At 44.2% G+C, this 16,675-nt stretch overlaps 1 protein-coding gene across 1 annotated transcript in view; it reads left to right on the top strand.

Moving 5' to 3' along the window:
- Positions 1-16,675, top strand: part of cntnap2a (contactin associated protein 2a) — a gene marked incomplete at both ends in the record, with an annotated part of 675,314 nt that overhangs the window by 523,478 nt on the left and 135,161 nt on the right. The window contains 2 exon segments of the mRNA XM_084325811.1: positions 10,215-10,433; positions 15,020-15,049. Coding sequence (XP_084181937.1) covers positions 10,215-10,433; positions 15,020-15,049 — 249 coding nt within the window.

Raw genomic sequence — 16,675 nt, 5'->3', positions numbered from 1 at the left:
TTCAGAATGTCCCTGGAGTTATTGACAGCTGAGTGCAATAATTATTGAAGATATAACGTGTTGTAATGTTGTTTGCTGGAGCCACTTCATCCACAACAGCACACCCCGGTCAGAGAGCGGACACAGACACCAAAGAACAGTCCTTTGTAGTTTAATGTTGGTATCAAAGGATCAAAGATAGGGTTTCTTCAGTACAGGTGATTTCCATCAAGTTCGTAAGGCTGAATGAAACAATGAGCATCCACACAAGGATGAGAATGGTATTGGGTGAATCTGGCCAATTATTGAGTGAGTGGTTTTCATCCAGTTTGTAAGGCTGGATGAACAGTGAGGAATTGAGTGAGGTTTGTTTTTGTTTTTATTAAGGATCCCCATTAGCTGGTGCCATGGCTCCCAGCTAGTCTTCCTGGGGTCCACACAACACAATACATAAAACAGTTAATGCATAGATCAATACAAAAGATAAAAACAAGGATTTAGTATATAGCAAATAAGCTACTTTCACAGATGCTATAGATAGAAATAAAAAACAAAACAATTAACTAAAAACATACAATAAATATCAATTTTTAAAGATACAAAATGAGAACTTGTAGGCTAATAGGCAAAAACCCATACACAAATGCAATACACATTAAGGCAACAGCTGTAATTGAGATTTGAGTTTTTTTTTTTAAATCGATTTACTAAAAGTGTAGAGATAACTAGGTCGGTTGTTCCAGAGTGTTATGCACCTATAAATAAAAGACGGCTTTAAAGCATTGGTTCTAGGACGAGGGAGTACAAACTGACCATTTCTGGCCCCTCTTGTATTATGGTCTTGTATAGAGCTTCTGTAAACAAGTTGCTCAAACACAAAATATGGAGTCTTACTGTTAATGACTGATTTACACAATACAAGTGAGTTAGACAATAACCTTTTTTCAACTGTGAGCCAGGAGAGACCAGCATGCATACGGTTGACATTGTACCTTAGTGAGCAACCCAAAGCCAACCGTGCTGCCCTGTTCTGGACTACCTGTAGTCTCCTGATCTCACCTTTGGTGGCAGATGACCAGATCACAGAACAATAATCAACATGACACAGGACTAGACTCTGAATAATCTGACGTAGAAGAGGACGATCAACAAAAGAAGCACATTTTCTAACAATGCCTACAGCTCTTCCCATCTTTGAGACAATGTTAGTGATGTGGTTTGACCAAGATAGAGTACTATCCAGTGTCACTCCAAGGAGCTTAACGCTTTCAACTTGCTTAACGATGGAGTTACATGAATTTAAAATAAGCTTTGGGTTACAAGACAACCCATGCCTCGATCCAAACACCATGCTTTTTGTCTTAGAGATGTTCAGTACAAGCCTGTTAGCTACTATCCAATCATTCACATCATTAAGTTCTCTGCTCAGGACCTCATTAAGCATACCATTTGATGGAGAAGCATAATACAAGGTAGAATCATCTGCATATTGGACCAATTTGGCATTCTTAGTAGCCCACGGTAGGTCATTGGTGAACACTGAGTAGAGCAGAGGCCCTAGGGAACTCCCCTGTGGAACACCACACTCCAAACTTCTACTACTAGACAGGCTGCCATTCAAATAAACCTGCTGAGATCTGGAGGACAGATAACTCTGCATCCACATCAAAGCCAGGGGATTAGAACCATAACATTTAAGTTTATCAATCAAGAGAGAATGGTCAAGCACATCAAATGCAGCACTGAAATTTAAAAACACAGCTCCCACTATCATGGAGTTATCAATAGCTCTGAGCCAGTCGTCAGTCATCTGAACTAGAGCAGTCAATGTGGAGTGACCAGTTCTGTATGCATGTTGAGACTCTGTAGCCAGACTGTTAAACTGAAAATATTCTTGGATTTGTGCAAAAACACACTTTTCCATGATTTTGTTTAAAACTGGTCAAATGCTGAGTGATTTCCATCCAGGTTGTAAGGCTGGATGAAATAGTGAGATATTGAGTGGGTGGTATTGAGTGGTTTCTGCAACACATATGCAGAATACACAAGGAATTAGCAGAATACATACTTAGTCATAACATGCTGACATCTAGAATATATACATAACTGAAACAATGCTATATAGCATATTCACATTAGCATAGCATTAGCATCAATTAGCCGCATGGACCAAACATAACACAAAGTAGCAACCAGTCATAGTAATACACATAAGTCACCTAACAACCTAATGCAGGCAGTGTATAATGCATAATACATGACCTTTACCCATCATAAACCCACATATATTACGTATGGAGGCTATTGATGACTTACTTCTTCACGAACACACTCATGTGACAGCAGACAGCAGTGGAAAAAACATGTGGCGGCAAGATGGCCACTGCATTTAATCACCAGACTAAGGACCCCTGGGCTGTCCAGAGAGATGCCTGGCTAGAAATAATAGGACCCCTGGGCCATTAAAGAAGTGCCTGAATGGAAATAACAATACACAGCATAACAAATAGCGGGGAATTTACAACAGCCACCCCCAGAATAGCATAGCTATTATGTAAACAGTCAAATTCCCTAAGAGGCTACGGAGGTCTCTGGATTGTCATCGTCTGCGACAGTCGGGTCCGGAGCGTAGGACGTCCCGCCGCCCAATCAGTAACCTGTTTGTTGTCACAGGGTCCAGATCCACGATGTCTGATCATTGGCGGCTTAAGGGGCTGCGACCGGGCAGGAGGTAAGTCTGCCATCATTGGAACCACCGGCTCCCACCTCCACTTCCTACATCCTGTGCAGGTCCTCTGACGATGCTTGATGGCCCGTCTTCCCCACAGGACCCAGTACTGGTGCCTGATCTCTGCAAAGACCCTATCGGGCTCTGGGTGGAGTAAGCGGGCATCTACATCCTTGATGAGTTTTGTCACTGCATGGCCAGGATCGAGGACTATGGGGTGGATGTCAGTGGAACAGGAGGTGCCCAGGTGACGAGAGCGTCCACCAATTTTGAGAAGACCCATTGTACGATTAATCTCTGGTGAGAGCATACTGAGCTTACTACTGGGCAGTACTGGGTTTCCAGCTCTGAGACACTTAAATTCCTCTGGGAAGCAGTCCGCCTGGCTGGTCTTCAGCAGGAAGACTTCGGTGTCATGCAGGTTAGGTTGAGGTAAGGAGGAGTCGGCCGCCGCCCCGTGATGGGTGAACCATGACTTGTCAGACTTATTTACCTCTTCTTCACCCAGCTTGGTAACACATCCTCCATCGAGCTATTTGATCTCTGCTCCAGTGATTTGAGCCTTAGCTGGATCTTCTACCAGTCTTTGCTCTGTGCTATGGGGCATTGGCCTAACTGATTCGTCAGCGGCTTTCAGTGGTGGCGCGTCCTTTATGTGGAGCAGAGGCGTGGCATACCGGAGTGTTTCACCAACCTTCACCCTCTCGATGCGTGCTTCCAGGATGTCCACCACCTCATGGTCCAGACGGGACCTTACTGCTAGCTTTCCACTTCTGACTGGAAGCACATCAAGCTGCCGGAGACACTCAATGTGTTGATCGAGGTCCTCCGGTGCAGGCTTGAGAGATGTAAAGTAGCATGAAGTAGCATGAGACACGAGACCATCTGGGCCATCTTGTTTAGGCTTGGCGAAGCCATGATAAACTGAGACAGGCTGGTTGCAAGGTCTGGGTGGCGGAACTTGCTTGTCTCTGTTAGGGAACTGTGTCCCTTCTATCCGATGGCGCCTTTACCCTGAGCCAGTCGGCGAGGTCTCGAAGGTGGTACGGGTTTAGGCTAATCGTGTTGAGGCGACCTCGAACCAGTAGATGCTCCACAAAGCCGTCCCTTAATTGCTTAGGGAACTTACACAGGAGCCGATCCACATGGCCGGTCGGCATGACTTCCATCCCGTTAGGTCCTTCCAGCGACGTCAGCATTCCCACTAGCAAGTGGATGCTATGGACGAAGCTCTGGAATGCTTTGGTATCTCCTGCTTTGAGATCAGGAGCGTTCAGTATTGCTGCAATCTCGCTTTGTGCAAGTTGATGCGGCTGTCCATATTGGCGCTGCAAGGCCTGCATGGCGGCGGTGTAGGGTTGCGCATAATGCCTGCAGGACTGGGCTATTAGCTTAGCCTCATCCAGAACCAGCTGTCCAACCAAGTAGGCAACATTAAATATCCTGACCCAGCTCTAATAATAATATGAATAATACATTTATATTACACTTTACATTAAACATAACATAAAAACATTTAATGAAACAGATAAAAAAAGAAGCATATCAGGATTTAAAGAAAAAGCTCTAGTAAAAAGGTGTGTTTTTAAGCCACGTTTAAAAGCATCCACAGTCAGTGGTGTCCTCAGATGGTCGGGGAGAGCGTTGCCATGGATACACTGTTAGGTGAGGAGGGAGACCTTGTACTCAACCTGAGAGAGACAGGGAGTGAGTGGAGTAATCTGAGGATGGGGGGTGATGTTGTTGTATTTAACCTGAGAGAGACAGGAAGCCAGTGGAGTGATCTGAGGATGGGGGGTGATATGGTCGTATTTAACCTGAGAGAGACAGGAAGCCAGTGGAGTGATCTGAGGATGGGGGGTGATGTGGTCGTATTTAACCTGAGAGAGACAGGAAGCCAGTGGAGTGATCTGAGGATGGGGGGTGATGTGGTCGTATTTAACCTGAGAGATACAGGAAGCCAGTGGAGTGATCTGAGGATGGGGGGTGATGTGGTCATATTTAACCTGAGAGAGACAGGAAGCCAGTGGAGTGATCTGAGGATGGGGGGTGATGTGGTCGTATTTAACCTGAGAGAGACAGGAAGCCAGTGGAGTGATCTGAGGATGGGGGGTGATGTGGTCGTATTTAACCTGAGAGAGACAGGAAGCCAGTGGAGTGATCTGAGGATGGGGGGTGATGTGGTCGTATTTAACCTGAGAGAGACAGGAAGCCAGTGGAGTGATCTGAGGATGGGGGGTGATGTGGTCGTATTTAACCTGAGAGAGACAGGAAGCCAGTGGAGTGATCTGAGGATGGGGGGTGATGTGGTCGTATTTAACCTGAGAGAGACAGGAAGCCAGTGGTGATCTGCTTCTGGATGTTCTTGCTAGGGATCCCGATGAGGAGTGCGTTGCAATAGTCCAGCCTGGAGGAGACGAAAGCGTGCTCACTGCTCACTGCAGGACATTTTGAGAGCTAATTATTTTATTTAAACTCAAAACATCCACACAAACTTAAGCATAGTTTTGCCTACAAGATGTCACTGAGTAAAAAAGATTCTATAGTATCTGACTAGAATAATAAGAAGATCCCCAACATTCTAACTCAGTTACTTCTTACAATACAATTCGTCTCCCAGTGGTTGCGGGGGGAACCATTTCCAAATGCTTCTATGATGACGCTGACCCATCATCATCTTATGATTCTACGTATCTGATTCAGATACAGCCACAAATAAATAGAACACAACGCCAGGCAGAGCTGTTTGTTGATGTTTGTGTAGTTCCCTTGTCTTCCAACATGGCTGGCTGTAACATAGCAACCATTGTTTTGTACTTGTGCCAAACGACGATTGCAATGTTTGATATGAGAAACAAAAACTTAATAGTTGGTGTCTTATTACTGGATCTCGTTAACAAATCACAGTAGAACCGTAATATTATGCTTTTTACCTACTCTACCACTGCAGACAAATGTGGTATTTTCTTTTGAAAGTGGTTACCAATGGTTACAGGTGGCCATACTGGAAGAAAGATAACGACACATTCCAACAACATTCCATGCAAGGCCTCTATTTACTCACCTCTGCTAGCAAGTGGGTTTGAAAGAACATGCTGATATTGTAGTGATGACTTTGAATTAAATGTATACATACCCAAATATGAAGCATGTCTGACACATGTGAGATAGAGTTATCAGAAAAGTCATCTTTTCTGTGCAAGTAAACCCACTGTTACGTACTTGTATGGCTGCGTTCACCATTTCCATGGATGCCATTTTCAGTTTGTATTTGTAAACTCAAAAGGATAGAGGAAACACTTCCTCTTGGGGCAGATATGACATTAAAACGCTCTCCAACTCTCTGTGTTAGGAGTGTGCGCAGGGATCAGCAGAGTGAAAGCTAAACAGCTGTTGGCTTTGGATACATGCTGCTACTCCTCTGAACCTCTCTATCTCTCTCTCTCTCTCTCTCTATGTCTCTGTCTTTCGTTTTTATCTTTGGGCTTTTATTATCCGATCACGCCAGGACAGGTCTTGATTGCCCCAAATCGTATTTTGCCTGAATTGTGATGCGATGAGCGGGACTGCATCTCGAGGTGGCGAGACTCACATTGTAATTAGAATCACTCCAATTTAGTTGTTGTGGCAACTTCCTGCGTAGTGGTGGCGCTGCCCTACTGTCGTCTGCCTCCTCCGATACGTATGGTGTCACCAGCCGTTTTTTTCCTGACAGATGGGAGTTTGGAGTGTAACACACAAGCAGAGGTTTTCACTATTCCCTCCCCGACTGACCAGTAGGAGTCTCTGTTGCAGCGACCAGGACTAATAACCCCAAACATTGCCAATTGCATTCACGAATGACCAAACCGGAGGTACCGCTGCCAGGAATTTAACTCAGGTCTCTGCGGTGGTAGGCGAGTGCTTTGACCTCTACATTACCCAGCGACCCCAGTGTTTAGACCTCTACACTACCCAGCCACTCCAGTGTTTAGACCTCTACATCAGAGGTTCCCAAACTTTTCAGGCCAGGACCCAGAAAATAAGGCGTCAGAGAGCTGCGGCCCAATGCACATCGTCAGGCTTTTCTTTTTTTTTTCTTTTTTGCCAGGCGAAATATTTTTTAAGCCAAATATCACTTCAATCCTATTAAGTTAGTTCAAGTTAGTTATTAATTTATATGTGCTATTTATGAGAGGGCTAACTTGTTGCAAAATAATAATGATAATAATAGCCTCATTAAAATACTATTGTTGCTTCGGTTGTTTTCAGCGTTTTATGTGCATAATCTGTTATTTAGTTTGAAATGTTCGTTGAAATAAGTAGATTTTTCGTTTTTGTTTATTTATTAAGTTAATATAAAACCATATAGTCACATTTTAGAATACAATAGAATAGAATTTTAGAATACAACTAGAAACACTGTCCTGGCCTGATTCTAAGTTCAGTGGCCTTACAAAAAAAAAAAAAAAAAAAAAATAATCATCTTGCGGCCCACCCGTGGCTGCTCGCGGCCCACCTTTGGGTCGCGACCCCGACTTTGGGAACCACTGCTCTACATTACCCAGCGACCCCAGTGTTTAGACCTCTACATTACCCAGCCACTCCAGTGTTTAGACCTTTACATTACCCAGCCACTCCAGTGTTTAGACCTCTACATTACCCAGCCACTCCAGTGTTTAGACCTTTACACTACCCACCTGCTCCAGTGCTTAGACCCCTACACTACCCAGCCACTCCAGTGTTTAGACCTCTACACTACCCAGCCACTCCAGTGTTTAGACCTCTACACTACCCAGCCACTCCAGTGTTTAGACCTCTACACTACCCAGCCACTCCAGTGTTTAGACCTCTACACTACCCAGCCACTCCAGTGTTTAGACCTTTACATTACCCAGCCGCTCCAGTGTTTAGACCTCTACACTACCCAGCCACTCCAGTGATTAGACCTCTACACTACCCAGCCACTCCAGTGTTTAGACCTCTACACTACACAGCCACTCCAGTGTTTAGACCTCTACACTACCCAGCCACTCCAGTGTTTAGACCTTTACACTACCCAGCCACTCCAGTGTTTAGACCTTTACAATACCCAGCTACTCCAGTGTTTAGACCTTTACATTAGCCAGCCGCTCCAGTGTTTAGACCTCTACACTACCCAGCCACTCCAGTGTTTAGACCTCTACACTACCCAGCCACTCCAGTGTTTAGACCTCTACATTACCCAGCCGCTCCAGTGTTTAGACCTTTACACTACCCAGCCGCTCCAGTGTTTAGACCTTTACATTACCCAGCCGCTCCAGTGTTTAGACCTTTACACTACCCAGCCACTCCAGTGTTTAGACCTTTACATTAGCCAGCCGCTCCAGTGTTTAGACCTTTACACTACCCAGCCACTCCAGTGTTTAGACCTCTACACTACCCAGCCACTCCAGTGTTTAGACCTCTACACTACCCAGCCGCTCCAGTGTTTAGACCTTTACATTAGCCAGCCGCTCCAGTGTTTAGACCTTTACACTACCCAGCCGCTCCAGTGTTTAGACCTTTACATTACCCAGCCGCTCCAGTGTTTAGACCTTTACACTACCCAGTCACTCCAGTGTTTAGACCTCTACATTACCCAGCTGCTCCAGTGTTTAGACCTCTACACTACCCACCTGCTCCAGTGTTTAGACCTCTACATTACCCAGCTGCTCCAGTGTTTATACCTCTCCACTACCCAGCCGCTCCAGTGTTTAGACCAGGGGTAGGCAACCCTAGGCACGCGTGCCTGCATAGGCACGCGGGGGCATTTGCATAGGCACAGGGGGCAGCATTAAAAAAATATATATATATATATTATATTATTATTATTATAATTTTTTTTTTTAAATATTATAGTGAAATATTTTGCACTATTGTCGCATTTATCTTGTTGAAATCCTCCCACAGGTTCTTTTTACTACCACATATTTAATTGAGACCATTTATTTGTTTATTATTTCAATTGAGCTGGAAATACATAATAATAATGCAGGACCTGTTCAGAGGTCTTTAATTGGCATGCAATTATCCTCAACACACACACACCGGAACACACACACATGCATTTGCTACATCATTCAGTAACATTGGCAGAGCCTTATAACAAAAACATTATTACGGTCACCATTGTGACCAGTGGGATTAATCAACAAATTTTATTATTTATTCTATTTCATTGAACATTGCACATGTTAAAAGCAATTATTTTTACTCAAAATGTGAGTCAACTTCTTGTTCTTAAAACAATGACAATAAGTGTTTAGACCACTACATTACCCAGCCATCAATAAATCCAGCCACAATGTACATATGAGCAATGTTGAGATTGTGATTACATTGGATGCCTTTTTCTTGCGCTCAAACACAGGGCATGGCAGTGTACATAGAGAATGGAAAGTGCACAGGGCGCAACGAGCGATACCATTGATTACCACTATACTGCCACAGTTAATGTTACATACATTACATACATTACTACTCACAGACCTCCAAGCGTTGCTGTTCACATCTTGGTCGTCGGAAACTGCCAAAATTAGCTTCTTCGTTATCGATTGGTTGTTTTGCTGTCGATTTGTCCTTTGTATATCTCAGATTTCTAATCCCTCCCCTCGGTTGATTTGATTGGTCTGTCGACAAAAAGGTGACATTGACATCGGTGCGTTCCACGCCTAAAGTTGAAACTTTTTCAACTGAGAGTGCCCTGTCCAATGGGATTACAGCCGAAGAGATGAAGTGTAACAGGGATTTTCAGTTGGAAGTGTGGACACTGCAGTACTTACACTGCACATGACACATGACACCTCCTGCATGGTGTGGCGTAGTGAGGCCACATCTAGTCTTTGATTAGGATTATCATATCAACCAACAACTGTTCACTCTATTAACACGTTAATTTACCGTTTAACATACACACACATAATATCAAAAACACCAGTGGTAAAATACCTGATGTAATTATAAAAGGCGTAACAGTGCCCCCTGTTGGAGAGTGACAACACATGGCTGTTGAGGATTTCAAAATGCAGTAAACGTTTTTGGCTGTCACCGTCACACACACACACACACACACACACACACACACACACACACACACACACACACACACACACACACTCAAACCCAAACACAAACCCCTCTCTCTCTCATACATCTTGCACTGACAGTGTGGTGCCCTATTGTTGTATTAACAGGTGACTCTCTCTCTCCCTCTCTCTCTCTCTCCCACTCTCTCTCTCCTTCTCTCTTTATCTCTCTCTATCTCCCTCACTATCTCTCCCTCTCTCACACACACTCTCTCTCCTTCTCTCTCTCCCTCTCTCTCTCTCTCATCCTCTCTCCCTCCCTCTCTATCTCCCTCACTCTCTCTCCCCCTTTCTCTCGTTTCTCTCTATCTCTCCCTTTCCCTCTCTCTCGCCGCTCTCTCTCTCTCTCTCTCTCTCTCTCTCTCACTCCCTCTCTCTCTCTCTCTCTCCACCCCACCCCCCCCCCCCCCCTCACCCCGCAGCCACCACCGTCGTCTCCTTCTCGTTTGACGTGGGAAACGGACCCGTGGAGCTCACGGTGCAGTCACCGACGCCCCTCAACGACGACCAATGGCATCGCGTGATGGCAGAGCGGAACGTGAAGGAGGCGGTCCTTCAGCTGGACATGACTCACCGGGCGTCTCGGCCCGCCCCTCCCCAGGGCCACACGCGGCTCGAGCTGTTTAGCCAGCTCTACGTGGGTAAGACATGCGCACACAAATACACACACACACACACATACACACACATGCACGCACGCACCCACACACACACACACACACACACACACACACACCTAGACTCACACACAAACACCCACACACACACACACACACACACACACACACACACACACCCGCACGGACGCACGCAGACACACACACACCCCCGTACGGATGCACGCACACATACACACACACACACACACACACACACACACACACACACACACACACACACACACATAACTATACCTGGTTATAGTACACCCACCTATCAGCTATCAGCATAATCACCACTGAAATATAGAGGCTGGTACCAACTTTTTCACCTACCACAACAAACATAGACACACAACCACACACAGGCACATACAGTGTAATGAACCCTTATGTGTAGGAAGGACACACGCACACATGCACGTACTGTAGCTCTAATCAGCATTCATGTGTGGGAAGACACACACAACACACACACAACACACACACGCGTAATATACAGTATATAATTAAATCTGCTCGTATGTGTGAGAATGAAACTCACCATCACACAGTGTCCATGTAATTATAATTCTGTCAAGTTGTTAATTAAAAGTAAAAACTTTTTTCCACTACTTTTCCAGACACCCTGTGTGCTGCAGCTGATGTTCAGCTCTATTATCGGCTTGACTCCTAGTGTTGCCTCAGTAAGAGGCTTCCGGCTACAGGAGCTTAGGCGCCGGAGACGTTAATTAAACCAGTTTTAATCCTATATGCGCATGTACCCACACCTCTGATCATAATTTTAGACTATATCATATGATATGATACATTTATTTATATTGCACCTCTCAACTAATAGCTACATCGGCCCGGGGTGCAGCCCGGGAAAAAAGAAAAACAGAAAGACGGGAACAATACGAAAACAGAAAGAAATACATGCAGGCCAACCAAGCAGATAGAGAACGGACGGACATAATACACCAGTCATACTACAATATGGATTATTATTTTGGTGAAAAAGGTGGGTTTTGACCATGGTATAGCATGCATCATATATATGCACGTAAAAACATGCATGCTCTTTTAATCATACACCCATATGCAAATGCATGCAGGCACATGCTCTTACTCTCTCTCTATCTCTCTCACACTCTCTCTTTCTCTCATTCTTTCTCTCTTTCTTTCTCTCTCACTCCCTCTCACTCTTTCTCTCTCTCCTCTCTCTCTATCTCTCTCTTACATGCACATACTCACTCACAAATGCACTTTCTCTTTATCTCTCTCTCTCTCTCTCTCACAGACACACACACACGCTCTCACACACACACACACACACACACACACACACACACACACACACACACACACACACACACCTATACGTTAAGTTGTGTTAATGAAGTTGAACTCACAGTTTGCTCAGTGACGGTGCCGACTGTGACGGGGCGTGACTGAAAGCAACTTAATTCACTTAAGAGACTCCATTGGCTTTCAATTCCACCCGCCTTGAGCTGAGCATGTGCGGCTCCTCGGGATTAACACCCCATTATCGAGACAATCTCACACACACACACACACTCTCTCGTTCTATATAAATCACAAGACAGTGGATGCATCAAGGACTCATTATCTTTCTTTCATTGAATTTTACGCCCTCATTATAAACGTCTGGATTGTTCCTAATAGCTCTTCTTTTTATTTCTCCTTTACGTCACCGCACAATGTCTTCAGGTCTCCGGCGCTCGCAACGACAGAAGAGCTGAATGCTCTCCTCTCCTCCTCTTGCCCTCGGATATACTCCGAGCTGTCGGTACCCTGTGAACCCGTGAGTCCAGGGCTAGAATCGTTTCAGGGACTTTTTCTTTCCGCGTGGGGAGGAGTGCTGAGGCTGGTGGCAGACGCCTGTCCCCCTTCTCTTCTCGTCCTCTAGCCGGAGGGGACAGCTGTACAATCAGGCGTCCCCGACGCGACACGCCTGACCCTCTGTGATCCTGATTCATAATGTAATTTCATGGCCTTGTCGGTTTTTCTGGTTCAAACGGCCCCCGGAACATCGTCACCCTGTAACCTCCCCGCTCTGCGTCTCCCCGTATTCACACTTTGATCTAGACGTCAATTGGAGTTGAAGCGTTTAGCCGCTGAGTCGCCGCTACGGACCGCGAGCGATACAGGAGAGGAGATTTTCTCCTTCTTCTTCTTCTTTTTCTCCTTCTTCTCCCCCTTATTCTCCTTCTTCTCCTTCTTCTTCTCCTTCTTCTTCCCCTTCTTCTCCTTCTTCTCCTTCTCCTTCTTCTTCTTCTTCTTCTTCTTCTTCTTCTTCATCTTCTTCTTCTTCTTTTTCTTTTTCTTCTTCTTCTTCTTCTTCTTCTTCTTCTTCTTCTTCTTCTTCTTCTTCTTCTTCTTCTTCTTCTTCTTCTTCTTCTTCTTCTTCTTCTTCTCCTTCTTCTTCCCCTTCTTCTCCTTCTTCTTCTCCTTCTCCTTCTTCTTCTTCTTCTTCTTCTTCTTCTTCTTCTTCTTCTTCTTCTTCTTCTTCTTCTTCTTCTTCTTCTTCTTCTTCTTCTTCTTCTTCTTCTTCTTCTTCTTCTTCTCTTTCTCCACCGCCTCATCTGAATGTGCACTCCGTTGCTGACGGAGGCACATAGAGCGAGAAGCTCAGCTGGACTCTGTGTGTGTGTGAAGCGCATTACAAACGCACCTCTTTGAACACAAGCGATACAGGAGAGGGAGCTTGAAACAACACCCCTCGTATCTCCCGGGGGCGACAGAGGGGACCAAACCTTCTTCATATCTGATCTGTAATCCCCCGGTAATCCTTGTTGCCTGGTGAGAGGGCTATGGTGGGGACACGCTGACAGGAAGTGGCCCGGCTGGGTAGTGGCTTAGGTTTCACCCCCTGACCGCGGGAGAAGAGACGGATCTTGCTGTGTTTGATCCAGAGTTTTTCTGAGAGATCTAGGACAGCTGCAGGGGAGAGGAGGTTGTGTCTTGATTCCAACTTGAAATGTGAATGTGTTCAGTCACTTCTAAATAGTTTCACAAAATTCCGGCGTTCAAAGCTCTCAGGTAAAGAGAATCCTGCACAGACGACTTGACCTCCGCCCTCTTTTCTTGATCCTCCAATCACAACTGTTGCTTCCAGTTGTGATTGAAGGATCAACAAAAGATGGCAGGGTTTGAGATAGGTCAATTCCCCTACGTCTGTGTATAATATTCACAACATTTAGAGTTAAAAACCATCGTTCCGAATTGAGGTGATGCTTTAATTCCAGATGTACACAATGTAGTTGTTCAGAGTGGCTTTCATTTCTCCCTTGTTTATCTGCCTGAGAAAGCTGTCTCCTCCTTCTTCTCCTCCTTCTTCTTCTTCTTTTTCTTCTTCTTCTTCTTCTTCTTCTTCTTCTTCTTCTTCTTCTTCTTCTTCTTCTTCTTCTTCTTCTTCTTCTTCTTCTTCTTCTTCTTCTTCTTCTCCTCCTTCTTCTCCTCCTCCTCCTTCTTCTTCTTCTTCTTCTTCTTCTTCTTCTTCTTCTTCTTCTTCTTCTTCTTCTTCTTCTTCTTCTTCTTCTTCTTCTTCTTCTTCTTCTTCTTCTCTTTCTCCTTCTTCTTCTCATTCTTCTTCTCATCCTTCTTCTTCTCCTTCTTCTCCTTCTTCTTCTACTCCTTGTTGTTGTTCTTCTTCTTCTTCTTCTCCTTCTCCTTCTTTTCCTTCTCCTTCTCCTTCTTTTCCTCCTTCGTCTTCTCCTTTCTCTTCTTCTTCTCCTTCTTCTTCTTCTTTTTCTTCATCTTCTTCTCCTTTTCCTTACTCTTCTTCTCCGCCTTCTCCTTTCTCTTCTTCTCCTTCCTCTTCTTCTTCTCCTTCTTCTTCTTATTTTTCTTTGTATTCTTCTCCTTCCTCTTCTTCTCCTTCCTCTTCTTCTCCTTCCTCTTCTTCCTCTTCTCATTCTTCTTCTCCGTCTTCTTCTCCTCTTCCTCTTCTCATCCTCCTTCTTCTTCTCCTTCCTCTTCTCATCCTCCTTCTTCTTCTTCCTCCTATTCTTCTCCTTCTTCTTCTTCTCCTTCATCTTCTTCTTCCTTTTCTCCTTATCCTTCTTCTCCTTCATATTCTTCTCCTACTTTTCCTTCTCCTTCTTATTCCTCCTATCCTCATCCCGTCATTTTCTTATTCCTCTCCTCTTCCTCTTTGTCTTCTCTTTGTATCTCTACTTCTGTCTTTAGCTTTTTCTTCCTCTCTCACCCCCTCTCTCTTAGTCTTGCTCTCAGCGTCTCCCTTCATCAGTCATGTAATCAGTTATTTTTCTTTAAAGTGTCCGCCCATTGTTCCTTTCAAATCATCAATGTGTCACATACTGCAGTGAAATAGTTGTTGCCGACTCATATTTCTGTTGTTTAATGTCCCACCGCCTCTGTTGGTTTCTTTCACTTTCTCAGTGTCATCATTATTCTCTATGATTTTGCATGTTTTACTGAATTTTCTATTCGTCTGCATGTTTTTTCTTCTTCTTTTCTTTCCACTTCTTTTTTCCCCTCATCCCTCGCTTCTCTCACGGCCCGGCGTCATCCTTCTGCATGTGCACGCACCTGTGTGACAGGGAAACCTGCGTCTCTCACCTGCCAAGACAGTAGGTAACATTTACCTGTGTAACACATTAAGAAGAGATGTCACATTTACCTGTGTAACACATTTAGAAGAGAGGTCACATTTACCTGTGTAACACATTTAGAAGAGAGGTCTCATTTACCTGTGTAACACATTTAGAAGAGAGGTCTCATTTACCTGTGTAACACATTTAGAAGAGAGGTCACATTTACCTGTGTAACACATTTAGAAGAGAGGTAACATTTACCTGTGTAACACATTTAGAAGAGAGGTAACATTTACCTGTGTAACACATTTAGAAGAGAGGTAACATTTACCTGTGTAACACATTTAGAAGAGAGGTAACATTTACCTGTGTAACACATTTAGAAGAGAGGTCACATTTAGTAAAAAAAAGAATTAAATCTAACCCTAACTAACCTTACTGTCTTGCACTGTCTTTAACCTATACTGTAGCACTCAACACTTTGATGAACATTGTTACTCAGCTGATAGAGTTGTGCCCTTCCTGATGACTTGTCGTACAGAACTTGTCACTTTGGATAAAAGCGTCAGCTAAATGACTAAATGTAAATGTACATTTAGAAGAGAGCTAATATTGTCTGTCTAAAACATTTAGAATAGAGTTAGAATTGTCTGTGTAAAACATTTAGAAGAGAGTTCATATTTTCTGTGTAAAAAATGTAGAAGAGAGTTCATATTTTCTGTGTAAAACATTTAGAAGAGAGTTCATATTGTCTGTGTTAACAGAATTCGGCTATAGGGCGACAATAATGTGGTCAAGAGGCATGGTTTCTTTTATTCACATGGAAAGAGCAGTAACACAGGTCTTCTCTCACTGAGAGACATGGGGGAGAGAGAGAAGTGGGAGGAGACATCTACTTTTATACTCGTGGTGTACCTGGGTGACTCCGCCTAGAGCGCCCTCTAGTGGGAACAGATATATATGCAGCTAGACAGTTACTGGTGGAGACAGTTATATATGCAGGTAAACAGTTACTAGTGTAAACAGCCATATATACAGTTAGACAGTTACTAACAATCCTACACAGAACCTCTGACTTCAACAGTCTGTGTAAAACATTTTGAAGATAGTTAATATTGTCTGTGTAAAACTTTTTGAAGAGAGCTAACATTTCTATCACGCGACACAAAATATATTCTGAATATTATATTTATTGTTGCTAGGAAATTAAGTACACACACGCACGCACGCACACACACACACACTTACACACACACACACACACAAAGAAACACCTGGCCTTAAATGATTTTAGCCTGGGGCCTGCATTTAAAAATAGTTGTGTTAGCCTACCCATTACCTCAGATAATAACACGGTACGCTCATGAATAAATTCAATTCATTATTCATTTTCCATATCAGCCTCCATTAGGCCCGGGACACACTGCTGTGCAACCTCTTGCTTTTCCTTTCTGTGCCCATGTGTACAGGTTAGAGCCTGTAACAGCCACCCAGCTCGAGCCACAGACACATTACATAACCAACACCTTTCACTATATGTGTTTCTCGTCCACATCAGACTCAGTGTGCGGTGCGTGCATCAAGGAGGCAAAAAGGAACGTAATCTGATCCTGGTCAGAACAACGGGGCAGACTACAATATATTTGCATTCGTTATCCATGC

This window comes from Notolepis coatsorum, assembly GCF_963971535.1.
Source record: "Notolepis coatsorum genome assembly, chromosome: 12".
Classification (NCBI taxonomy): domain Eukaryota; kingdom Metazoa; phylum Chordata; class Actinopteri; order Aulopiformes; family Paralepididae; genus Notolepis; species Notolepis coatsorum.
The sequence above is the reverse complement of the archived record's forward strand: the minus strand, read 5'-3'. Positions and strand labels throughout refer to the sequence as shown.